This window comes from Apodemus sylvaticus, chromosome 20 (assembly GCF_947179515.1).
Source record: "Apodemus sylvaticus chromosome 20, mApoSyl1.1, whole genome shotgun sequence".
NCBI classification, from domain to species: domain Eukaryota; kingdom Metazoa; phylum Chordata; class Mammalia; order Rodentia; family Muridae; genus Apodemus; species Apodemus sylvaticus.
In genome coordinates, this window is record NC_067491.1 from 54,433,808 (window position 1) to 54,460,746 (window position 26,939).

Here is a 26,939-nt window from a genome sequence, read left to right on the forward strand (position 1 = left end):
GGGGGAGGGTCAGAGGACATCTTGAGGTCAGAGGACATCTTGGGGTCAGAGGACATCTTGGGGTCAGAGGACATCTTGGGGTCAGAGGAAGGTAACACCTTTGCCCACTGACATTGCTGCCCTCCCAGGGGATGGGCTCTTTCTGAGTTCAGGTGACAAGTGGAGCCGCCACCGCCGTCTGCTGACGCCCGCCTTCCACTTTGACATCCTGAAGCCCTATGTGAAGATTTTTAACCAGAGTGTGAACATCATGCATGTAAGTTCCTCAAATCTAGGGTCCCACATAGAGTATTGTAGAAAAGGGTAATGGCTTCAGACAGATGTAGTCTGAAGTTGCGATTCTGTTCTGTGGTCTTGGGGACATCAGTTTTCTTCTTGTGTCTAAGTTTCTCCATCTTCAAACAGAGAATAAAAATCTGTACTTAAAAGGTGATCAGGATGGTACCCTGGAGTCATGCTCCTAGCATGTAGATGAGTTCACAGCAGACAGATTCACAGAACCCCTGGAAAGTCAAGCAATAGTTGATGTTGACTACAGAAGAAGCTCTTTCTGTGTAGGGTACTAGTTTAGACTTCATTGCTCTAAAATTGGACATGGTGACGTACTTCTTAATACCTGCCTGGGGAGACTCTGGAAGAAAGATTGTGAATCATAGGCCAGTCCAAGCTACATCACCAAGACTTTGTTTCAAAAAAATAAATAAATAAAAACTAAGATCCTTCAGGGAAAAGTTTGTTGGGGAATGGGTGAATATGTTCAAAATTATTTAAAAATCAAACCAAACCTAAGGTCTTGTACAGAGCTGAGTTCACTCTGTTGTCAAGTATGGAAAATCCTGGTTTCAAAAGGGGAGAAAGCAGAAACTTTTTTTTTCTATTTTTTTTTAATTTATTGATATATTTATTTACATTTCAAATGATTTCCCCTTTTCTGGACCCCCACTCCCCGAAAGTCCCACCAGTCCCCTTCCCTCCCCCTGTTTTCCCACCCAACCCTTCCCACTTCCCTGTTTGATTTTGCTCTATACTGCTTCACTGAGTCTTTTCAGAACAAGGGGCCACTCAGAAAGCAGAAACTTTACATGCACTCAATGTAAAGACTGAGAATTGAGTATTTTCCAAAAACTGAGGTAATTTCTAGAACCAAGTAGAATGATAATCATCACTACCACTTTTTGAGTACCTTCTGCATACAAAATATTATGCCAGTTCCATGGTCTACATTGGTTGATGTAATTTCCATATTGCTGCATTGAAGAGATGAATATGACTATCATATTATGGATGATTAAACGAAAGGGCAGAGAGATCTGTTTTCTTCAACTTTACAAGGAATAAGACAGCATAAAAGGTAGAGAGAGCACTGAAATGTAGCTTACAGGTGACAAACCAAGTCAATTTAATTGTGCTGGAAGACTTGACCAACGTAGAAGGCAGGCAGCTGACCAAGGGTACACAGCGATAGAATTAAACTCAGGTCTTCGTCTCTCTCTCTCTCTCTCTCTCTCTCGGGTTTTTGGATTTTTGGGTTTCTCTGTATAGCCCTGGCTGTCTTGGAACTCACTCTGTAGACCAGGCTGGCCTCAAACTCAGAAATCCACCTGCCTCTGCCTCCCAGAGTGATGGGATTACAGGCGTGCACCACCACCGCCCAGCTAGGTCTTCATCTCTTAACCTATTGTCTTCATCTGCCTTAGTAACATCTGCTCCCACCAGAGTTAGGATTTCCCTGGTGTCAGGGGCCTTTTCTGGTGTTTGGTGTTGAGAAGGATCTCGAAGATCAAAGGCTCATCCCCGTCTTTGCCCCTTCTCTCTTCAGGCTAAGTGGAAGCACCTATCCTCGGAAGGCAGTGCCCGTCTGGAAATGTTTGAGAACATAAGCCTCATGACCTTGGACAGTCTGCAGAAATGCCTCTTTGGCTTTGACAGCAACTGTCAGGAGTGAGTCCCTGTCCCCGCCTTGGAACAGGACCTTAAGACAGCTCGTAAAGCTTATCTTTTCTTCTGCCTTTCCATCCCCTTCCTTATTTTCTTTCTTGACAGGGTCTCAGTCTGTAGTTAGTCTGTCCTGGAACTCACTATGTAGATTAGATTGGCCATGAGATTCTGATCTTCCTGCATTTTGGGATCACAGTCAGGAGCAACCATTTCCAGCAAGTGGCCAGATCTTAAAGATGCTGAATATCCAGCCAGAAGGGTGTGAACTCCATCCTGAGTATAAGAGAAGGTGTCTGTGTAGGAGGCGTTCCTAGTCACAGTGCCCTTGGACAGTCAGACTGACAGAGGAGCTTTGGAGAGATAGAGGATGCAAGGAAGCTGGAGAGGAGGGTCTGAGCCCGGGTCTGCCCTTCCCAGGAGATGGAGGGGAGGAGCAGGAGTGGCTGCCGAGTGGACGCAGAGACGAAGCACTGTCCATGTCTACCCTGGGATCCGGGTCAGGAGGCTATTGGGGGAGCAGGAAGCAGAATTTATGTGTCATGGATGCCCTTTCTGGATGGATCCTAATCCTGGGACTCTGGCTGGAGTTTTGTTATGTGCTAAGTTGGTTCCTCTCTCTGCCCTGCCCTTCAGGTCTCCCAGTGAATACATTTCTGCCATCTTGGAACTCAGCTCCCTCATAGTAAAAAGGTCACAACAGCTCTTCCTGTTCCTGGACTTCCTGTACTACCACACAGCTGATGGGCGGCGCTTCCGCAAGGCCTGCGACCTGGTGCACAACTTCACCGATGCTGTCATCAGGGAGAGACGTCGCACCCTCTCCAGGCAAAGCCTTGATGAGTTCCTGAAGTCCAAGACTAAGTCTAAGACTTTGGACTTCATCGATGTGCTCCTGTTGGCCAAGGTGGGCTCATGTGGGGTCTGGGTTACAGGAACCGTCATGGACAGTGTTAGATAGAAGCTGGATTTAACCAGGAGAATATTGGGGAATTACAGACGGTGCTTATGAAAATAGGCACCACACAGAGATTTATTTTAGATGTGACTCTTTTGAAGGCTCTGGTAAAAGAGCAAACAGTGGGCAAGAAACCAAGGAAGAAATGGAAGCAGACTATAGAGAAGATAGAGGAGACACCTTGTATTCACAACAGGTATTAGAGTTTGTCTCCTACTACCCGTCTTAGGGTTTCATTGTTCTGAAGAGACACCATGACCAAGGCAACTCTTATAAAGGACAGCATTTCACTGGGGCTGGCTTACAGGTTCAGAGGTTCAGTCCATTATCAACATGGTGGGAAGCATGGCAGCGTGCAGGCAGACGTGGTGCTGGAGGAGGAGCTGAGAGTTCTACATCTTCATCTGAAGGCAGCCATGGTCTTCTGCACTGGGCAGAGCCTGAGCACAGGAGACCTCAAAACCCACCTACACAGTGACACAGTTCCTCTAACAAAGACACACCTCAGCCGGGCGGTGATGGCGCACGCCTGTAATCCCAGCACTCTGGGAGGCAGAGGCAGGTATATATCTGAGTTCAAGGCCAACCTGGTCCACAGAGTGAGTTCCAGGACAGCCAGGACTATACAGAGAAACCCTGTCTCGAGAAAAAAACAAATCCCAAAAAACAAAAACAAAGCAAAACAAAACAAACCCCCAAAAACCAAAAACAAAAACAAAGACACACCTCCTCCCTCCATAAGGTCACACATCGTACTAGTGCCACTCTCTGTGGTCAAACCTTCAAACACATGGGTGGCCTGAACACCACCTCAGGCATGGAATGACTTGAGGGCCTTGTTTTGTCTCCAGGATGAACACGGAAAGGAGCTGTCAGATGAGGACATCCGAGCAGAGGCCGACACCTTCATGTTTGGAGGTGAGGGTCTCAGTGTGGGACTACACAGCAGGTAGAGGTCTGCCAATCGCTAGTAGGTATTGTGGGCATATCCAGAATCCCTCCATTCCTTTTGTGTATTCCAAAATACTTATTTGGGATCTAGAATCCCTTCATTCCTTCCAGCCATCCTTTTTTGGAGCCTTACTGTCTGGATACAAGTACCCCATTTTGCTGAAACAGGCCAGAGACACAAATCCGATTGTCTCTCTACCATTCAGGCCATGACACCACGGCCAGTGCGCTCTCCTGGATCCTGTACAACCTGGCGAGGCACCCGGAATACCAGGAGCGCTGCCGGCAGGAGGTTCAGGAGCTGCTGAGGGACCGAGAGTCTGTGGAGATCGAATGGTGAGCACGGTAGTTTCTGCTGTTACAGCTTCTGGTCACGCGCTCATTGCTGCATTTCTTACACGATGTGTCTGTGTAGCCAAGGCTGGCGTACAGAGTCTTAACCCCTGTGCTTTTAGGGATTCCACGGCTAGTTTGGACATCTTCATTTAATTATGTCTCACATAGCGGGTTAGAGGCCATTGTGGAGTTTTCAAACCCAGTTTGTTTTTCTTGATTCTCCGTCCATCTTGTGAATTTCCTTCTGGCTTTTGTTTGAGTCTTTGTAGTTTATAGACACTTCCTCAATCCTTTGAAATCTCACAGGTGGAGCAGGAATTCAAAGTCATCTTTGTCTACTTTTTAGTAACATTTTGTACATTTCAAAGTACCAGGGCTGCTTGCAGAGGTCCCAAGTTCAACTCCAAGAACTCAGGTGAGCCATATGGTGACTCACAACCATCTGTAGTGGGATCTGATGCCCTTTCCTGATGTGTCAGCAACAGCATATTCATATATATTAAACAAACAAACAAACAATCTATTTTAAGATGAAATACCAAGGGGAAAGAAAGGATTTTGATAGTCTCACCATCAAGAAATGACAAGCCTCTGGAATGATAGATATTTTCATTAACTTATAGTTTTAGTGTTTCTGACATATTGAGAGAATCTACCCTATATTTGGAGTGGCTAAGAATTTTTTTAATTTGTTCTGTTTTTAGATAGGGTTATACTGTGTAACCCTGGCTGACCTGGACATACTTTGCAGATCAGGCTGGTCTTAAATTCATAGAGATTTGCCTGCCTCTACTTCCCAATGGCTGGGTTTGAAGGTGTGTGCCAGCATGCTGTGCCAGTATCTGTTTTGTGTATCTAGTTATTGAGACAGCTGCTTGTTCGGGCCATGGCCGCCTCCGGTTTACTCTTCAGCTGAGATTGACTTTGACCTCAGTTCTCCTGCATCCACTTCTCCCGTCCTGCGATTCTTTTCCTTGCTGCATTTAATTCTTTTTGTTGCTAATTGCTAATATTCTTAGCGTCGTCCTCCAAACCATGTCTCTGTCTCCTAACTGTGTGTGGACTCTCCTCTCATGCCTGCCCCAGCTCTGTGTTCTGCAGGCCTCATTAGACCCTTAGTTTTTAAGAAAATGTTTTCATTTTTATTAGTATAGTTTTGTAATAAGTTTTAGTGAGTGGTAGATTGGTGCCATCTTTTTTTTTTTTTTAAATCACTTTCTGCTGCATGGACTTCTGATTAACTATTTTGGCTTAACTATTCTTCTAACTAGAATAAAGTTGTTGAATGGGGGGTGTAGTTAGTGGTGGACATTTGATTCTTATGCAGGGCCCTGTGAAAACCAGTCCTGGGAGAGCATTGTCAGGCACAGATACACGCACACACAGACACAGACACAGACACACACACACACACACACACACACACACACCACTCTTGCTTATGCAGGCAACATTAGTTAACTTTGTCAGGTCACAAAGAGAAAAGTCAAGTCGTCAAAATAGAAGGGAGGTGGGCTAGGAGGACAAAGGGGTTTCCGCTGGTGTGGGAGAGGGCTGAGAGAGTAATGGAGGGTGATTATGATCAATATTCATTACATAGATGTATGGAAATATAAGTAATGCATTTTAAAATGACAAGAAAATCCAGCTAAAAATTTTTAGATAGTATTGAAAACTGTTAATATAGAAAGGACTAGCCAGGTGGTGTTGGTGCATGGCTTTAATTCTGGTACTCTGGAGGCAGAGGCAGGCTGATTTCTGAGTTCGAGACCAGCCTGGTCATTAGAGTAAGTTCTATGACATCCACAGCTCGACTGAGAAATCCTGTGTCAAAAAAGACAGACAGACAGACAGACAGACAGACCATGACAGGACAGGACAGAACTGACACCTCTATAATGATAGGCCATTCCGCCACTGCCACTCTGCTATTGAGTATTAAACGTACTCATTTAAATAACCTTATAGGTCTTCAAGGGTTGGTTATTTCTGCTTTTAAAAAACTTTATTACGTAATTGATTTTTGATTGAATGTCTCTTGTAGCCTAGGTTGGTTATTTATTTCTGAATTTCCACCCTCCATTTTCCAGGTCAGTATATAAAAAATGTACAGCTTGTGCACAACAAATTTGTCAAATGTAGGATATCTGTGGAGGGGATGCTTTAATCAGAAATATTTCAGGTTAAGCTTGCCCCTCCCTGTATTTTTGCGATTTGGGGGGAGAGTAGTGTTAATCTTTGATTCAAGGCCCTGGATCTTAGTTGACCACTGTGACATCAAAACTTGGGAAGTGGATGATAAATATCAGGAGTTCAAGGTTCTTCGTAGCCAGACACAACTAACCAAAGGAGCTTGCAAACAGCCTTGATTCATCTGGAACATGGTTTGTTCTGTGACTAAGCTTGAGAGGTTTATAATCCAACCAGATGCTGGTGAGGCTGAGCCCAGATTTCATTTTGTTCCTGAATACTTGTGTGTTGTGTTCGTTAGGGAGGACCTGGCCCGGCTGCCCTTCCTGACCATGTGCATCAAGGAGAGCCTGCGGCTGCACCCCCCAGCCCTAGACCTCCTCCGCCGCTGCACCCAGGACATTGTGCTCCCTGATGGCCGGGTCATCCCTAAAGGTGCCTTCAAAGTCAAGGGTGAAGGGAGGAGCAGATGAGAAGCATCTGAGTAGGGTGATGGCCTCTAGGGGGCAGCTCGGACCTAGTGCTGACTGGATCCTCCTACCCAACAGGGAACATCTGTATCATCAGCATCTTCGGTATTCATCACAATCCTTCAGTCTGGCCAGACCCTGAGGTGGGGGCTCCTCCAGGCATTTATGGGACCTGGGGAGGGGATGCGGCCTCAACCTGGACACAAGAAGCTGTCACGCCTGCCTCCAGGGCCAGGCTGGTTGTGCACAGAGAAACAACCTAAAGCCTCGTCTCCCCTCCCCAGGTCTATGACCCCTCCCGCTTTGACCCAGAAAACCACCAGAAGAGGTCGCCTCTGTCTTTTATTCCCTTCTCCGCGGGGCCCAGGTGAGGCCAGATGGCTTGTGGTGATGGGTGAATTCTGGGACGGTCAGTGGGAATAGGGTGGAGTTGGGACAGTTGGGTTCTAGTTCTCCTTCCTACGCTCTGCTCAGGGTATGTGCAAAAGTCTGCAGAACCCAGGGTTGGAAGGTGAAGGACTAACCAGGTGTGGCCCTGCCTGGGTCAGCTTGGGTCCAGGAGCTCCTGTCTAGGCCCCGGCAGTCAGAGTCCCCACCCTGTCCTCCCGCAGGAACTGCATAGGACAGACTTTCGCTATGAACGAGATGAAGGTGGCGCTGGCGCTGACGCTGCTGCGCTTCCGCGTCCTGCCCGATGACAAGGAGCCGCGCCGGAAGCCGGAGCTGATCCTGCGCGCGGAGGGCGGGCTGTGGCTGCGGGTGGAGCCGCTGAGCGCGGGGGAGCAATGACCCCAAACCTGACCTGGGACTGCTTCACCCCATCCTCCAATTGTCCTCTCTGGGTCCCAGAATTAGCGGGGCTCCACCTATCGCCAGCAGGGGGCGCTGGAGGGCCACAGCCTCAGCAATGGTCTTGCAGACGAGAAGGAGCCAAAGAACCCGTTTGCTGATTGGCCCAGCAAGGCTTTCATGCTTAGAGTTCTTTTGCAGCTTGGACTTCATCCTGTTAAAGCCACTGTAGGTCTTGGAGCAAATTAGGAGAGGGAATCGAGTTTCTGGCACGCTTGAGACTTTAGTCACTGAAACAAAGCCTTAATTACACTGTTTCCACTTTCTTCTGCCTTCTCCGCCTCCTCTTCAATATAATATAATATAATATATAATTATATAATATAATATATATAATAATATATTTTATATATTATAGCCCTCCTCCAGTTTTTTGACTTCTCGATGCTGCACTTACAGTAGTGGGCTACCACAGTACACCTGATAGAGTGTGTATTTGTAAAGTTTGGCTAAAATGGTTTTTCAGAAAAGGTATATGTTAGCACCGTTGAGAAGCATGTTAAATGGTATTTTAGGCTTGTGATACCGAAGATCACTAAGGCACACTTAAAATGAATGAAGTCACACTTCCAGAATCTGTCATTTAACTCTTTTTGTCCCTGGCAGTGTTCATTGAGAGTCCCACTTACTTCACAAGAATCTTATAATTTTCCTTTCTAGTAGCACTTTTGGGCTTTGATTCCTCCACCCTCACCATGAAACCACTAAAACGGTGTCAGATGGATGTGGTGACTCGTACCTGAAATCTACTACCTGTGAAGGGGGACCATGAATTGGAGAACATCTTAGAATAGAAATTTTAAGGCCAGCCTGGGCCTGGTATGTTGGTACCAGGACCTCCGAAACCTGTGACATCACACAGGCGACAGTGCAACCTATACACCTGTTGCCAAGGCGACAGACACCATATTCCCAGAATCCATTGGGGTCTCCTTTACCTGAGACCATGTCACCATCCGTGTATATATAAGAGAAGCACCCTCCCCCTCCCCCCACCACCTCTTCCCCTCTTCTCTTTCCACCACCATCTTGGTCCTTTCCCCTCTCAATAAACCTCACGTGGAACTGTTTGGCCTGGTGTGGTCTTTCTGGAGCTGTGCTACCGCTGCCATCCGCTGACCCCCAACATGGTAGGCCTTGCCCTTCCCAATTCCCTCTGCCTTGCTCTTCCCAATTCCCTCTGCCTTGCTAAACTGTGAGGTTGCATTCCTTAAGCTGCTATCGAGGTCTGTCCCCTTATCTGGGCACTTCCTCCTCATGAGGCTGACGATCAATGTGCAGCTATTAAACTACTGAAGGACAACAATCAAAAGCCCTCTTTGGATCCCCTAATTAACATGCTAATTAAACATTTCATCCTAACACAGGGTTTCCCATTTTACCCTTATAAACTGCCGTTTGCCTGTGGGCCACGTCTATGTCCTCTCTATCCAGAAGCAGGTCTTTGTCCCATTTTGTGACAAATAACCCTCTCCCATGTGTTGTCTTTCGGCCACTTCTCCCTTGTCCTTTACCTCTTGTTTTTGTTACATATACACTGCCCTTTGTCCCTCTGAAGCAAATAATTCTTGGGTACTCTGTGCAGATACTTTCCCTTTGCTTTTGCCTAGGATCGTGAGGACATACGGATGCGGGGGGTGGGGAAGTGTGGGTCTTTCCATTCCACAGACTGCAACAGATGACCTGTGTAATTCTTAAAAAACACAGCTAGGTCTTTTTCTGACTGGCTGCAGAGTAATCTGTTGGCCTTCTGACCATGGAGAACGCTCCCTCTGCAGGACAGTTTGGGAACAGCAGGCATTGAAAAGACGAGCCTTCCTGGGTTCAGGGTAATGGCTGCTGTGGGATCCCAGGAGGGACACATACCTCTCTCCTGAAAAGTTCTAAGACCTGACGCCCGATGTCCTTGATGACAGGACAGAGGGGGCAGTGAGGGTAAGTAGGTGGGGGTTGCAGTGGTCTCTGACATTCTGCCACTGCCGGAATCGCTGTCTTTCTCATGTTCTAAGGCAGTTTCTTCCTATTTGAAACGTTCTATTCGAAAGGAAGAGGGAAGGCGTATGAGGCTCAATAGGCAAACAGCATCTTATGTAGCTCAGCGCGCCAAACTCTTGAAGCTCCCTCTCGAATTTTATAGAAGAAACAAACAACGATTGGGGAGGAGACTGAGCATGCTCAGGGTTAAAGCCTTCCAGCGTAGTTTCCCTTTTGTCATGGGTGGACTGTTTTGAGCTATCCCTGCTTCTGTAAGTAAGCCCGCGCCAATACTCTGGTTAGTGACCTCAATAAAAAAACAAATCACTGATTCACTGAGTTGGACTTTGGTGTAATTGTCACTTTGGTCCGTGGTGAAATGAACAAACCAGGCAGGGAAACGAGGACAGATCAAAGTAATGGCACCACCAAAGTCCAACTTAGTGAAGCTCTGAGCTTTCTGGGGTTTCCTACAGGAGTGTGGTGCCGTCCGCCCAGCAGGTTGGAGGGGCTCCTTTCCTGGTGGTCCAGTCGCTCTCAGCTTCTTCTGACTCAGCTTACCTCTGCTCCTCCAGGCAACTCAGTCAGAGAGTCTCTCCCTGCAGCCCTTACTGCTCTACACAGGCTTGAAGAAGAGGGAGGGGTCTAGTGAATCTGGTCAGGTTCACTGACTTCCTGAAGCTGCTCAGTTATTTCTGGATTATATTTATTTTCTGATCTCAGTAGGTTCCCTACAGGATAGAATGTTTCATTCCCCAAGAACAGGGCTCTCAACCTTCCTAGTGCTGCAACCCTTTAATACAGTTCTATAGGCTGTGGTGGTAAAATTATTTTCATTGCTAGGCCATGACTGTAATTTTGATGCTGTTATAAATTGTAAACATCTGATATGCAGATGGTCTTGGGCAATCCCTGTGGAAGGGTCATTTGACTCTCAAAAGAATCACAACGCACAGTTTGCAACCCAATATCTTAGTATATCTTGTCTCATCCTTAATCTTCCCTTAAATTTCTTTGTTTCTTTTGATTTTTATTTTTTGTTTTGAGACAGGGTTTCTCTGTGTAGCCCTGGCTGTCCTGGAACTCACTCTGTAAACCAGGCTGGCCTAATACTCAGAAATCCGCCTGCCTCTGCCTCCCAAGTGCTGGGATTAAAGGTGTGCGCCCACCACTGCCCTGCAAATCTCTTGTTTCTTAATAAGCCTCCCACCAAGATGGAAGGTTTTATTCTTGGAGAAAAATGCTATACCACTTACTAGTTCCTTATCTGGGATAAGTAGATGCATGTATGTATGTATGTATGTATGTTCTTGTGAATGTGTGCCTGTGTGTTTGTGTCTTTGGGTTTGTGTGTGTTGCATCTCTCCAGGAAGTTTTTACACAGCATTGATTCTTTGAACAGTCTCTTTCTGAGAACATCGATAGGGCAACTCTGGACGGAACCCAAGGCAGTCCAAAGGGGATCAATCCCATGATTTAGAGGGGCTAGAAGCTTACCTAGATTCTAATAATAAGAGAGGAGCTATCTGCCCAGCTCTTGTGCTGTTTAAAGCTTATTGTAAATATAAAGTGTGTGTGTGTTTTATCTGGGAACTGAATAATGAAGGTGAGTAGAAACCCTGGTTTGGGATTGTCTTAGTCAGGAATTCTATTCCTGCACAAACATCATGACCAAAAAACGAGTTGAGGAGGAAAGGGTTTATTGAGCTTACACTTCCACACAGCTTTTCATCACCAAAGGAAGTCAGGACAGGAACTCAAGCAGGTCAGGAAGCAGGAGCCTATGCAGAGGCCATGGAGGGATGTTCCTTACTGGCTTGCTTCCCTGGCTTGCTCAGTCTGTTCTCTTATAGAACCCAAGAATACCAGCCCAGGGATGGTCTCTACCCCCCTTGATCGCTAATTGAGAAAATGCCCCACAGTTGGGTCTCATGGATGCACTTCCCCAAATGAAGCTCCTTTCTCTGTGATAACTCCAGCCTGTGTCAAGTTGACACACAAAACCAGCCAGTACAATGACCCCTTGTCAACTTGACACACAAACATATCACTATTAAGCCTCAACCCTTAATTTCTTATTCATCTCCAAGATCTAAATAACTTTAAAAGTCCCACAGTCTTTACATATTAAAAGTTTAACCCCTTTAAAATGTCCAATATCTTTTAAAATTCAGTCTTTTAAAAATTCAAAGTCTCTTAACTGTGGGCTCCACTAAAATACTTTGTCCCTTCAAGAGGGAAAAATATCAAGGCACAGTCATAATCAAAAGCAAAACTCAAACTCCAATGGTTCAATGTCTGGGATCCAACTCATGATCTTCCAGGTTCCTCCAAGGACTTGGGTCACTTCTCCTGCTCTGCCCTTTGAAGCACACAGCTTGTCTTCTAGGCTCCAGCTGCCTGTACTCCACTGCTGCTGCTGTTCTTGGTGGTCATCCCATGGCACTGGGATGGGATCTGCAAAACACTGCTGTTTTTGCTGTAGCTAGACTTCACCAATAGCCTCTCATAGGCTCTCTTCATGGTGCCAAGCCTCAGCTCCTATGCATGATACCTTCAGTCCAGGACCATCAACTTCAACTGAGGCTGCACCTTCACCAATGGCCTTCCGTGGCCTCTCACAGTGCAGAGCCTCAGCTGCTCTTCATGACCCCTTCATACCTTCAAAACCAATACCACCTGGGTGACTCTTACACAGTACCAAGTCCAGCCATAGCACAAAGGACAACCATGGATATCTCTGGAACACAGCCTCTGTGTTCTCAGAAAACACCTCCCAGAAGATTTCACCTCAGTGATGCTGGTCTCTTCTTAATCACCACTAATTTCTTAGCTCCGGCTAACCAGCATCAATAGTCCTAGTAACACAAAGGTTTGCTTTACTGGTTCTTGTTAATCACAGCTGATTCTTCAGCCCCAGCTAACCAAAACCATAGAATCTTCACAATCAAAACATGGTCCTGAAAAGAGTCTTTAATCTTCCCTCTGAAATTTCACAAGCCAGGCCTCCATCTTCTATGCTGTTCTTAACATTATCTTCCAAGCTCCTACACAGAACTCTTAATACTGACTAGATCGTCTAGCCAAAAGTTCCAAAATCCTTCCATAGTTCTCCCCAAAACATGGTCAGGTTATCACAGGAATACCCCACAATACTGATACCAATTTGTCTGAGTCAGGGTTTCTATTCCTGCACAAACATCATGACCAAGAAGCAAGTTGGGGAGGAAAGGGTTTATTCAGCTTACACTTCCATGCTGCTGTTCATCACCAAAGGAAGTCAGGACCGGAACTCAAGCAGGTAAGGAAGCAGAAGCTGATGCAGAAGCCATGGAGGGATGTTTCTTACTGGCTTGCTTAGCTTGCTTTCTTATAGAACCCAAGACTATCAGCTCAGAGATGGTACAACCCACAAGGGTCTTCCCCACTTGATCACTAGTTGAGAAAATGCCCCACAGCTGGATCTCATGGAGGCACTTCCCCAACTGAAGCTCCTTTCTCTGTGATAACTTTAGCCTGTGTCAAGTTGACACACAAAACCAGCCAGTATAAGTATTATGCCCAGTTTTCTGAGGAACCGCCAAATTGATTTCCAGAGTGGTTGTATGAGCTTGCACTCCCACCAGTAATGGAGGAGTGTTCCTCTTTCTCCACATCCTCACCAGCACCTGTTTGTCTCCTGAGTTTTTGATCTTAGCCTTTCTGACTGGAGTGAGGTGAAATCTCAGGGTTGTTTTGATTTGCATTTCCCAGATGACTAAGGATATTGAACATTTCTTTAGGTGCTTCTCAGCCATTCGATATTCCTCGGGTGAAAATTCTTTGTTTAGCTCTGTCCCCCATTTTTTAATAGAGTTATTTGGTTCTCTGGAGTCTAACTTCTTGAGTTCTTTGTATATATTGGATACTAGCCCTCTGTCGGATGTAGGGTTAGTGAAGATCTTTTCCCAATTCGTTGGTTGCTGTTTTGCCTTATTGACAGTGTCTTTTGCCTAACAGAAACTTTGTAATTTTATGAGGTCCCATTTGTCAATTCTTGATCTTAGAGCATAAGCTATTGATGTTCTGTTCAGGAACTTTCCCCCTGTGCCCATGTGCTTGATGGTCTTCCCCAGTTCCTTTTCTATTAGTTTCAGTGTGTCTGGTTTTATGTGGAGGTCCTTGATCCATTTGGACTTGAGCTTATTACAAGGAGATAAGAATGGATCGATTTACATTCTTCTGCATGCTAGCCACCAGTTGAAGCAGCACCATTTGTTGAAAAGGCTATCTTTTTTTCCACTGGATGGTTTTAGCTCCTTTGTCAAAGATCAAGTGACCATAGGTGTGTGGGTTCATTTCTGGGTCTTCTATTCCATTCATTGCTCTATCTGCCTGTCACTGTACCAATATCATGTAAATTTTAACACTACTGCTCTATAATACTGCTTGAGATCCGGGATACTGATTCCACCAGAACTTCTTTTTCTCTTGAGAATAGTTTTAGCTATCCTGGGTTTTTTGTTATTCCAGATGAATTTGAGAATTGCTTTTTCTAACTCTATGAAGAACTGAGTTGGAATTTTGATGGGGACTGCATTGAATCTGTATATTGCTTTTGGCCACATGGCCATTTTCACTGTATTAATCCTGCCAATACATGAGCATGGGAGATCTCTCCATCTTCTGAGCTCTTCAATTTCTTTCTTCAACAACTTGAAGTTGTTGTCATATGGATGTTTCGCTTGTTTGGTTAGAGTCACACCAAGATACTTTATCTTGTTTGTGACTATTGTGAAGGGTTTCGTTTCCCTAATTTCTTTCATAGCCTGTTTATCCTTTGTGTATAGGAAGGCAAATGATTTGAGTTAATTTTATATCTGGCCACATTGCTGAAGTTGTTTATCAGCTGTAGGAGTTCTCTGGTGGAACTTTTGGGGTCACTTAAGTATACTATCATATCATCTGCAAATAGTGATAGTTTGACTTCTTCCTTTCCAATTTGTATCCCTTTGACCTCCTTTTGTTGTCTAATTGCTCTAGCTAGAACTTCAAGTACTATATTGAAAAGATATGGAGAGAGGGGGCAGCCTTGTCTAGTCCCTGATTTTAGTGTGATTGCTTCAAGTTTCTCTCCATTTAGTTTGATGCTGGCTACTGGTTTGCTGTATATCACTTTTACTATGTTTAGGTATGTGCCTTGAATTCCTGATCTTTCCAAGACTCGAATTACACAGCGCACAGTAACATGCCCACACATTTCAAATTCTCAGCCATAGGTGTGGGCAGATAAATGTTCATATTCCTTTGATCTGGGTGGGGTGATTAAGAAGCATGCTCAGTACTGTGTCTCCAAGAGCACTTGTCTTCCACCAAGCTGAGCCCCAATGATCATAGTACACACCTCAGTCAGCAAGCAGCTTTTGCTTCCTGTCTCCTCTTCCCATTCTGTTCTCCACAGTGCTGCTGGTGCTTCTTGGGATTGCCTTCCAGAAAGATGCATGGCAGTTGAGACTATGTCTTAGGCTCACCTCCAAAAGAATAGTTTGAATTCTGGGGAACACAAACCCAATACACATTTCAGCAAGCTCCAGCACCATAACCTCACCATGATACCTCATGATGGTCTCATCATGGCCAAGTTACTGAGGAGTGTGAGGCCCATGGACAGCTCCCTTGCTCAAGGTCATAGGTCTTCTGAGCGGCCTCTCTGATGCCAAGCCTGATGCTCAGGGTTTTCATTAAAGGCTGCTGGGGTTAGGGGATGCGCAAGGGATGGTTAAAGTTAGCATATTCCCTGATGTGTGGCACAGGAACTAAGAGTCGTTCTTATGTCTGGTTATGTCTTCATTCCTTCACAAAAAGTAATGGAAAGCCCAATCTAAGTGCTGGCCACAGCTGGTCAAACAGGAAACATCCGGTCTCCATGTGAGTCTTCGTACTAAAGGACATTGATGTCTCACAAGCGGACATGTGGACTTTTACCACGCACCAAGGATGATGATTGAAAAATATATAATAACCAATGTACAGAATCATAAATATTATTTTAAATGCTGTCCATGTTTCATAGAAGAACAAGAAGGCCCCTGGATTGCTCTGCCCAGATCCCATCTGCTGCTACCCTACCTTAGCCTCGATCTCACACTCCTTTCCTCCTCCCTTCGTATCCTAGCTCCAGCCCAGGCCAGCCTCAGCTGTGTTCTTCTAGCTGGGATATTGATCCCTGGAATCCACTCAGGGAAATCACTTGTTGAACAGCGTCTAAAAGAAACATGTCTACCAAGACCTGGTGTTGCATGGAGGTAGAGTTTGACTGCTGTCTGGCTGTGGGCTGGACAGGAATTCCAGAGTCTCCCAGTTCTGTGCCAAGAAACCCTGCAGGCCTTCTTCCCATACAAACATGCATAGAAGCTCTGGAGAAATTCAGGGATGTCCCTGGCCTTTCTCTCCTGGCACCTGAAGTCCCAAGTTAATGATTTTTAAAAACACAATATATCTTGTCTTTGGAAGGGCAGGAGGGGCTATTAAGGTGGGGCTCAAGGTCTCCTTTGGACACACCAGTCTTGTCCCTTACCTCATGTGGGAGGAGTCGAGCCCTGAGGATCTCTTTTCCATGCTCGGTGTGACCCTGACTTGGTTCCACTGTGCAGCTGGCTGACTCAACCTACTTTCTTGGCCTCATGCCCAGGCTGGGAGGAAACTGTCAGGCCTGGGATTGGCTGGCACACATGAGCCCAGCCTTCCCTTAGGCAATTACCCAAAGAGGCCACAGAAGAGAGAGATTGAGGAGCTGTGGGAGAGACACCGTTCCTGAGAGAAGGTGCCAGGCTAGGGGAAATGGAGTTCCTGGGTTTGAGAGCCTTGCTCATGTCTGGTGTGGTGCTGGAGAGCCAGATGACTAAAGCCAGATGCTCACAGTGATGAAGCTTGTCCTGAAGATATGGTGCTTTCTGGGTAACAGCTCCAGGAAAGCTTGGTCTCATGCATGCAACTTGGGACACCATTCAGACTCTTTATGTCATCTGCCTCTTGTTCTGCTCTTTATATCTCATCTCACAGCCTCTCTCCTACATTGGATCTACACTACCGCCTGATTTGACATCAGGATCCATAGCCCCCACCCTGTCCATTGTTACAGGGTGCCCTTGTCAATTCCCCGAGGTTCAGGAACTCACATTCTACCATCTGTCTCATAGGATGCGACATCTGGACCCATCCTGGCTGGGATTGGGGCCCATGTCAGCCTCACCATGGTTCCTCTGTTTCTTCGTTGGGATTTCCTGGTTCTTGGCCCGCTGCCTTACCCAGCTATACACTTTGTATGGAAAGTGTCAACGTCTCCGTGGTTTCCCTCAGCCACCCAAGAAGAGTTGGCTTTGGGGTCACCTGGGCATGGTGAGTATGGTAACAGGATGGGTCTGGATTATGAGGGTGTGAGGACCTCCCAGTGGTTAATTGGTTAGAAGGATGGCCTGGGATGTGGGTATGAGGGTGCATGGATTAGTCAGGGATTAGGTAGGCTAGGGGCTGGGGCATGAGGGTGCAGAGCTCCCCATGGCTGTGGGAATGGAGGGTAGAATGAGTTAGGGTCTTCAAGTGCTACACTTCAAGTTCTTCTCACATTCCTGTTTTTTTTTTTTTTTTATATCCCCAGTCTACTCTGGATTTATTCCTGTCCTCTTTTCCCTTTCTGGTACACACAGAAGTGCTTCTAGAATGGGCTTCATAGCCCCAAGACACCTCACATTCACACATGGTCTGCTGCGTAGGTCTCTTGAAGGCTTCTGGTTTAGAGTCAGCTTCTTCTTTCTGTTAGTCTATCTGTGAGTTCCTGCTTTATTCCAGAAGGGATTTTTTATGCCCTCCTCATACACCTCCAGCACACCTGTGCCACTGGAGAGTTCGTTTCTTAATCCTCACTTCCTGTTCCTGGGTCATATCTTCCTTAGACTGCTCTTTTCTACCAAGATTAATCACTGATGCCTGTTGCACCTGGATTAGACTAGAAGGCTCATCCTTTGGTGACCTCCCTAAAAATTGTTACACATTTGGACTTTAACGTAGTTCTGTTCTCTCCTTTGGTTAACTTGGTCCTAATTGCTTCATTTACATTCTCATATCTCACAGCATGCATACAAATCCTTGAAACCACGCACAGGATCCTTTATCTTGTGGGTGGTGGTTGCTCCCTGGGGAGCTGCGAGTTTCATGGAGAGTTAGGGGTCCCCTCTGTGGTCTTGGTATCTGTTGAGGATCCAGTGTTTGAACCATTCTGCCTAGTTGGAATTGGAGACTTTTGGTATATTCAGTCAGAAAAGTGTGTTCGAGAAACCTTGGGGACAAACCCTGAGCGTGCAGCGCAGTCCACACATGTCCCTGTCAGGACCTTGCCTTGAGGCTTTTCCTGGAGCTGAAATTGATTCCATCTGAGAAATTAATTTTCTCAAGACAAAGGGGGCTTCTCTGAGGTGGACAGTATGACAATATAGCTTGTCTATTGACCATAAGTTTCAGGCTTGATACCAGGCCATGGCTGATAAAGACAAAGCCAGAAGCGGAGATTTCCTCTTCTGTCTTGCGACGTCCAGACACATGGTCATTACAGAGACTGCATCACTTCCAAGGGCTTCTGGGGGAAACCTATTACAGGTGCTGAGGAAGTATATTGGTGCTCTCCAGAGCACCAGAACAAAAGCATGAACACATGTGCACACAAACAGCAAAATAAACACAAGTGCACACACACACATGCATGTACACATTTACCTATACACACAGATAGACCATTTTGCATTAGTTAGCTATAGGGACAAATTTTAAAAATTCATCACTGGATGATTTCATCATTTTACTAACCCTATATAGAGTACACTGAGTCGAACCATCTTGGCAAAGCCTACTTCATATCTAGGTTCTGAGAGATCACTTATTGGTCCCAGCATACAAACCTGTACCTTATGATACTCTTGAGAAGATTGCAGACAGTTTTTAGATAATGGTATTTATTTAGCCAAATGTATATAAACATAAGACTAATAGCAAAAGTTGAAAGACGGTAGTATATCAGAAGAGAAGGGTAGGGGCGATTGGGAAAGACCTGTGGGAGAGGGTTACCGGGAAGGGGACAGTAAGCAGGTTGTAAAATGAATAAGTAAAAAAATTTAATTTAATTTAAAAATCATTATGTACCACAATTCTATACATAGTTATGCAGATATACAAATGAACACAATACACATCTAGCACGTCCAGGTATGTAAATGAGAGAGAAGAAGGTAGGGGTCGGTAGATAGGTAGATTGATACATAGACAAAGTATTTTGGACTTAAGTGATAAAGGAGATTGAGAAATCCCACAATGCCACATGCACATAGGAGGAACAGGAAGCTGGTGGTGTAGCAATTTAGCCTTAGAACAAAGGCCCATTGTAAAGTGGAGTGCCAGACATAAATGCTGGAGTCCAAAGGTCAAGTACCAGAATTTTGATATTTGAGGGCGTGAGAAGCTGAGTGCTCCGGTTTTGTTAGGAAGAGAGAATTTCCCCTTCCCCTGTCTCTTGTTTCATTTGGATCCTCACTGGGTTGGATGGTACCAGCCACACTGTGGAGGGAGGGACATCCTGACCCAGTCTACACTGTGTTCTGAGACTATCACGGATGCAACAAGAAGTCATGTTGCATCAGAGTATGCGGGCATCCAGTCAATTTGATCCCTGAAAAGAGCCATCTCAAGAGGGATCCCCCTTGTCTTCCCCCCCCAGTGCCCTCCTACTGAAGAAGGCATGAAGGAGACGACTGAGCGGGTGGCCATCTACCCCCAAGGCTTCATGACCTGGTTAGGCCCTGTAGTTCCTCTCATCCATTTGTGCCACCCCGACGTCATCCGATCTGTCCTCAATGCATCAGGTACTCATGGGAGCTGCTGGTGGTGTGTCTGTGGGAACCCGAGAACTTCTAGTCCTGACGTCTATTCTTCGGTGTGTGCCCCTGCAGCAACCCAGTCTTCCCCTCCCTTATCTTTCTCAGGCTCTCTGCTTTTCCATGGACTTACTGTCCCACATCAGTCTCTTCTTCCTCTACTGTAGCCATCGCCTCCCTCCCCATCCTAGCATTCTTGGTACTCCTGGGATGCCAGGACATCATGACATGAGCAAGGCTCTGTCCTAGTGGAACTTGATCTGGAAGAGATGTGTCCTGACAAAGACACTCCAACCACCCGTGATCAGGAATGTCCCTAAGGAAGGTGATGACTGGATGGAGAAGGGAGGTCTCTGCTAGTGCGCGTGGGGAGACTTCCTAGAGGAGGAAGCATGACCAGGCCAGATGTGACCAGACGCTAGACCAGGGAAGGTCTAAGAGGGACAAAGCTAGGCATTTGGAATGAACACAAACCTACCCGGATAATAGGAATGTTTAAAGTAAGAGCAGGCTGTGCGGGGCCTCTGTAGGGCTGCAGTCCATCCCATCCCCAGGCACAGGAGTGAGCCAGTGTACACGAATGTGGGATCCAGCTGTTATTTCTATATTTTTCTTCTTCCATTGGTTTGTCCATCATATGTCCATTGCTCACGGAGTAGGCCTAGAATCTTCACTAGGAAGTTCCACTCCAGCCTGGCCCACTTTCCCTGCCCTCTGACATTACCATACTTGCCCAGGTCATGGTTGAGAGAGATCTGGGGCTGGGGCGGGGGTTGGGGGAGGGAGTGACCGTGGCTCTAACATCTGCCAGGAAGGCTGCCTGCTCTCTGTGCATGGCTAGGTCTCTGTCGGGTGAGTGATATCTACCTGGTTTAGTTCAAAGAGATAAAGGGAATCTACAGACTGTGAAGGCCTGTCTGGGAGAGTTGTCCTCAGGTCTGCTTTACCGCCCCAGGCTTGTCTTCGCCTCTTAGACAAGCCTTTTCTTCATCAAGGTCTAAGTGATGAGCCTCTGATCATGGGACAGACTGCGTCACTCGTGGAGTTCCCAGGGGTTCTGTTCTTGTAATTAATTTTCATTTGCTGGCCTGAGCCACAAGACAGAGTTCTTACTAAGTCACTGCCTTGACTTGATCTTGGGAAGGCCTGGGAAACAGAAAGTAGATGCATGGGTAGGAATCCGGGCTGTTGATGCAAAGTCCCAGGGTCGGGTCTTAGATGCTTCACTTACTGCGTGGGAGGCTGAGCTCAGGGGACTTGAACGCCTGGGTCTCCGTCTGGAGCACGGTGGGAAGAGAACCCAGGTTAATGCTGTGTTTGGGATCCTAAGAGTGAGTGTGTCTTTTTGTCCCTGTAACTGAGGGTTGAGGATCGCTATGCACAGAAGACGTCTGGAGGAAGCCCAGACAGGGCTCAGCAGAGAGATGGAGCCAGGGTTGGGTAGAATTCCCAGGCTCCGTCCGACTCTTGCACAGCTAACCCGCCTCTCTGGCAGCCTAAAGGAGCAAGCTCCAGGTTCTCTTTCTTTCCTCTAATTCAGAAGTAGGAAGATGGCATTGTGCAGCCATCCTGGTGTGTGCTGTGGGGAGGCAGGCTGAGGGGGATGGAGACCCTGGCTGGTGGCCATCTGTATCGGCTTCCTGCTTTTGTGAAGCTCCTCCTCTGCTCCAGATGGGCACTGTACTGGCCTCAGTTTGCCCACTGCTACAGTATCTGTGCTGTCTCTAGCTAGTCAGGTGACCAAGTCAAGGTGGTTGGCGGTAGCAATGATTGTCCTGCTGGGTAGCCAGGACAATATATGTTATCCTTGAATAAAGATGGTTTATACCTGGGATCATGTGGTGATGGCCCTGTCTGGGACTCCTAAGGGGTCACAGACATAGGAGGAATGTTGGATTCTGTGTGGTTGAGTAGTTGTTTGGGAGTGTATTTCTATCCTTCTGATAACATTTTGATCATGTTTAGGGTTTTCTGATATCTGTCATCCAGAGTTGCACTGAGATGTGACTGAGACCTTGAGATTTGTGTAAGTAGGTCTCAGTGTGTATCTATGTCTGATGTTAGATTACATTTGGTTACACATCTGAGATGCTAATGTGACTATAATTTTTGTCTATGTACAAGTATATGTGTGTCTTTATGGGATTGCACTTGCATGTGTGTCTATGTATGTGGGGTAAGAGGACAACATTGGATATCACTCCTCATGATGCATGTACATGGTTTTAGGGAACAGAGTCTCACTGTGACTTAGGGATCATTGATTAGGCTGTGATGGATACCCAGAATCTACTTGGATTCTGCCTCCTCAGAACTGGGATTAAAAGTGCACGCCTCCACCACCAACTCTTTATGTGGTGCTGTGGACAGAACTCAGCTCTCTGCTCCGATGGCAAGCATTTTGCCAAATGAATAGTCTCCCTACACCCTGCAGTGACCATTTTAAGGTAACTCTGGTATACCCTGAGAATCATCAGACCTTCTCTTATATATATTTGAATAAAAATGGCCTCCATGGGTCTACAGACAATGGCGCTATTAAGAGATATAGCCTTGTTGGAGCCGGTATGGCCTTGTTGGAGGAAGTATGTCACTAGGGGGTGGGCTTTGAAGTCTCAGGTGCTCACGTCATACCCAGTGTGGCAGTCTTTTCCTCTTGCTTATGGATCAAGATGTAGAACTCTTAGGTCCTTCTCCAGCACCGTGTCTACCTACACGCTGCCATGCTTCTTGCAATAACAACAATGGACTGAATCTCCGAACCATAAGCCAGTCCCAGTTAAATAACTTCCTTTAGAAGAGTTACTGTGGTCATGGTGTCAGTTCACAGCGACATGTTACATTAGGGAGGGCCGTGTCAAGGAAGACTATGTGTGTTTAGTTATGTTAGCACATGTTATGTGTTAGGATGCTGTATTGGCTGGCTTTGTGCATTAACTTGACACAATCTGGAGTCATTCGAGAGAAGGGAGGCTCAGCTGAGAAAATGCTTCCATGAGATCCAGCTGTAAGGCATTTTCTTAATTAGTGATCAATCATGGAGGGCCCAGCCATTGTGGGTGGTGCCATCCCTGGCTGGTGGTGCTGGTGGTGCTGGTGGTGCTGGTGGTGCTGGTGGTGCTGGTGGTGCTGGTGGTGCTGGTGGTGCTGGTGGTACTGGTGGTACTGGTGGTGCTGGTGGTGCTGGTGGTGCTGGTGGTGCTGGTGGTGCTGGTGGTGCTGGTTCTATAAGCACCATAAAGCAGGATGAAAAAGGCATGAGCAAGGAAGCCAGTAAGCAGCACCTTCCATGGCTTCTGCATCAGTGCCTTCCATGGTTTCTGCATCAGTGCCTTCCATGGTTTCTGCATCAGTGCCTTCCATGGTTTCTGCATCAGTGCCTTCCATGGTTTCTGCATCAGTGCCTTCCATGGTTTCTGCATCAGTGCCTTCCATGGCTTCTGCATCAGTGCCTTCCACGGCTTCTGCATCAGTGCCTTCCATGGCTTCTGCATCAGTGCCTTCCATGGCTTCTGCATCAGTGCCTTCCATGGCTTCTGCATCAGTGCCTGTCTCTGGGTTTCAGCCCTGTTTGAGATTCTATCCTGACTGCCTTCAATAATGAACAGCTATATGGAAGTATAAGCCAAGTAAACCCTTTCCTCCACAACTTCTTTTTTGGTCATGGTGTTTGTTCACAGCACTAGAAACCCTGACTAAGACAGTGCACACACATGTAGTATGCACCCGTGTCACATGTGCATGTCAGGAGATGACAGAAAGTGCTGGATGAATGGTTGTGCTAGGTCTACGTAAAGGCCTTAGAATGTTGTCCTGTGTTGACATGTTAGGCCATGTAGGAGCCATGTGAATGCACACGTGGGTGTTATCTGCTGTGAACAGACACCATGACCAAGGCAACTCTTATAAAAAACAACATTGGCGCACGCCTGTAATCCCAGCATTCTGAGAGGCAGAGGCAGGTGGATTTCTAAGTTTGAGGCCAGCCTGGTCTACAGAGTGAGTTCCAGGACAGCCAGGGCTAAACAGAGAAACCCTGTCTCGAAAAAAACAAATCCAAAAAACAAAAACAAAAACAAACAAACAAACAAACAAAACATTTAATTGGGACTGGCTTACCGATTCAGAGGGTCGGTCCATTATCATCAAGGCAGGAGCAAGGCAGCATCTGCTCAGGCATGGTGCAGGAGGGGCTGAGAGTGTTGAAGCTAAAGGCTGCTAGCAGAATTCTGGCTTCCAGGCACTAGGGTGAGGGTGTTCCGCCCACAGCCACAGTGACACACCTACTCCTACAAGGCCGCACCTCCCAACACTGCCACTCCCTGGGTCGAACACATACAAACCATCACAGGTATGTTACTCAGTGTCAGCCACACTCTTGCCCTACCTCCTCCTGTGCCTTAATCTGGCTCCTGCTTACCTCTCCCTACTGCCTGCCTCCTCTGTCCTTCTCCACAATCTTGCTATTCTGGCTTGATGTAGACATGCATGCCTCTGATGAGGGCACCAAATGCTCCCCAAGTTCATCCTCTGCATTTTCCATTGGTCCCTGATGATTCTTGTTCCTGTCAGCTGCGGTTGCCCCAAAGGATGACATCTTCTACCGCTTCCTGAAACCCTGGCTGGGTGAGTCCTTGCAGGTGAGATGGTTGGGAACAACCCTAGGGTCCAGGGAATGGTGCCACCCTTGCCCACTGCCGATGGTCACTCTCCTAGGGGATGGGCTCTTGGTGAGTGCTGGGGACAAGTGGAGCCGCCACCGTCACATGCTGACACCGGCTTTCCATTTCAACATCCTGAAACCCTATGTGAAGATTTTCAGTGATAGCACCAACGTCATGCATGTGAGTCCCCAGAATCCATGCGCCCAACTGTAGTCTGGGGAGGGGTGGGTAAGGGACCGCAGACAGATCTAGTCCACAGTACTGGCTCTGAAGGGCCATGGTGTCCCATTGCAGTTTTCCCTCAGACTTGATTTCCTCATGTGTGATTTAGTATTAAAATTTTTCTTGTGTTCATGATGATACCATAGAGTCATGGCCCCTGACATGGTGGGTGCTTGGGTGTTGATTTTTGATGGCCTGAAAACTGAAAACAGGCATGATTTGGCAGTTCCAAACACACTGGCTGTTTGTTCTTGACAATGTCCAGGTCACTGGTGTCTTACGATCAGCTGTGGATCAGGTGGGCAGCTCGGCTGATTCTGACTCAGTTCTCTTATGTTTGAACCTTGCAGACATGAAGAGAATTTATAGACTGGCTTTGGCAGGGAGAACTCAGCAAGTGTCCCCAGGGTTCTTTCCCCCCCTGAGGCACCCAAGGCTTGTGGCACAGACAGTTCCACCGGAATGAGAGAAACAGGATACGATGTAAATTAGATTTAATTGAGACGGTAACCTCATCGTCCCACCAGTTTTTGTCAAATCATAAGCCAAACACAAAATTAAAAGTGGGTCAGAATCTGACGTTGCTGAAAAATCACACTGTACTAGATGTGGTACCTGAACAAGATAGGACTGGGGTGAGGGTCCCAGAATGATTCCTTACTTGTAACCTGGTATGTTAGCTTGTTTACTGGTTTTAGATTCTGCTACAACATTCCATCGCCTTGAGTCAGGTGGGAAAGCCGGACATTTGCTCACTGGGTAGCAGGCAGCATGAACACAATCACTCCAGCTCTGTCCTTTCTTCAAGGTACCCAGAGCTCCTGAGAGCAAAACAAGTGGGCTACAGTAGGAGCTCCTCATGACCCAATCGTAATATAATAATATGACTGAGTCTTAGGGAATTTTAATAATAAACCACAATGATAAATATTGTTACATGTAATACTATGACTGGGTCTTAGGGAATCTGCTTCTATAACAAGCAGAATCTAGTCTTATTTTTCTCATGGAGAACGGTCACTGTATCCACAGGTCTTCTGCCATCACATCTAAGATATAGCCCAAGTTAAGAGCATCATGATAGTTCATTCTTGGAGTGTCTAACCAAGTTTCTCAAGGAACAATGGAACTCTGACATTCTCAGCAAAGGGAGGGTTTTGAAATCAATTTACAGAAGTGATAATGAGAAGGACACTGTAGGGGCTGGAGAGGTGGCTCAGCAGGTTAAGAGCACCGACTGCTCTTCCAGAGGTCCTGAGTTCAAATCCCAGAACCCACATGGTGGCTCACAACCATCTGTAATGGGATCTGATGCCCTCTTCTGGTATGTCTGAAGATAGCTACCGTGTACTTACATATAATAAATAAATAAATCTAAAGAGAAGGACACTGTGCGTTCAGTGCTTGTCACAGGCTAGACCTGATGTGCAGTTCCAGCTCAATAATATATGCTGGTGATGGACAGTGATTATCCTTTCCTCATTACTGATAAATCTGAGGGTCAAACATATCAGAGACCTTGTTCACATTATCCTGCAGGAGGTGAGCTAAAAATGGTGCACATGGGGTTCCTCTTAGTTTAGCAGATTAAACTAAGATCAGATCAGCTTCCTAAAGATGTGACAGGCAAGAACCAGGAGAGGGAAATTAACTGACTGAGGGAGCACAGAACGTGGGACTCCGAGCTGGGACCTGAACTCAGGACTTCTGCCCCAGTCTTGGGCCTTCATCTGCTACAGGAACCGTTTCCACTATTACACGGTTTGGGTTATACCTGAGGTCGGTTATCTAGGGCTAAGATCCAGAAGGCTGGTTTGAGGTTGCCCGTTTGAGTAGTTGGGATTGGACAGAGCCTCAGGGAGCCAAGATCCAACACTCTCTCTCTCTCTCTCTCTCTCTCTCTCTCTCTCTCTCTCTCTCTCTCTCTCTCTCTCTCTCAACAAAGGCCAAGTGGCAGCGCCTGGCCTCAGGGGGCAGTGCCCGTCTGGACATGTTTGAGAACATCAGCCTCATGACCTTGGACACCTTGCAGAAATGTGTCTTCAGCTTTGACAGCAACTGTCAGGAGTAAGTTTCAACTTCAGGTCTTGGGTGAGTTCCGGTCCACAGACTCAAGGCGAGAGGTAGAAGAGGGAGGGCTGGCCAGAGCAAATGGAAGAGACTCCATGGAAGAAGTGGGTCAGAACTGACCCTGAACCAACCCCATGGCGCATACAGTAGCCCCTCCCGTAAGGTGGAATTATTCGGAAGAAGGCACAGAGATTCAGGGGAGTTAGATCAAGGGCATCTGGCATGAGGCATTTGGAAGGGGGTTGGGAGAACAGACAGTAACTAAAGCAAGCAGACATTCAAAGTCAAGAATAGTGCCCAACTTCATTCTGTGAATGAAGGTCATAGCTTCTAGGAAACTATGAGAGATCTTCATTATCTATCACTATAACAAATATCTAAGATTAGAAAATAGAAGAAATACTTATTTCAGCTTATGGTT

The 26,939-nt window shown here is 46.6% G+C and overlaps 1 protein-coding gene across 13 annotated transcripts in view; it reads left to right on the top strand.

The window, feature by feature from the left end:
- Positions 1-26,939, top strand: part of LOC127670386 (cytochrome P450 4F4) — a 93,775-nt gene that overhangs the window by 32,656 nt on the left and 34,180 nt on the right. For 3 of the 13 annotated variants that reach the window (XM_052164721.1, XM_052164717.1, XM_052164715.1), the window contains exons 1-6: positions 7,639-9,624; positions 16,842-17,040; positions 19,406-19,550; positions 24,135-24,188; positions 24,279-24,406; positions 26,394-26,515. The exons of 1 other annotated variant lie outside the window; for it this stretch is intronic. In XM_052164721.1, the coding sequence (XP_052020681.1) occupies positions 16,843-17,040; positions 19,406-19,550; positions 24,135-24,188; positions 24,279-24,406; positions 26,394-26,515 (647 nt within the window). In that variant the 5' untranslated portion in view covers positions 7,639-9,624; position 16,842. Of the gene's footprint in view, positions 1-128; positions 257-1,819; positions 1,942-2,571; positions 2,843-3,744; positions 3,812-4,050; positions 4,181-6,671; positions 6,806-6,918; positions 6,984-7,124; positions 7,208-7,451; positions 10,003-12,902; positions 12,965-15,817; positions 15,948-16,841; positions 17,041-19,405; positions 19,551-23,847; positions 23,914-24,134; positions 24,189-24,278; positions 24,407-26,393; positions 26,516-26,939 lie in introns of those variants that run through there. 9 more of the 13 variants (XM_052164719.1, XM_052164725.1, XM_052164724.1 and 6 more) reach the window with 6 other exon arrangements.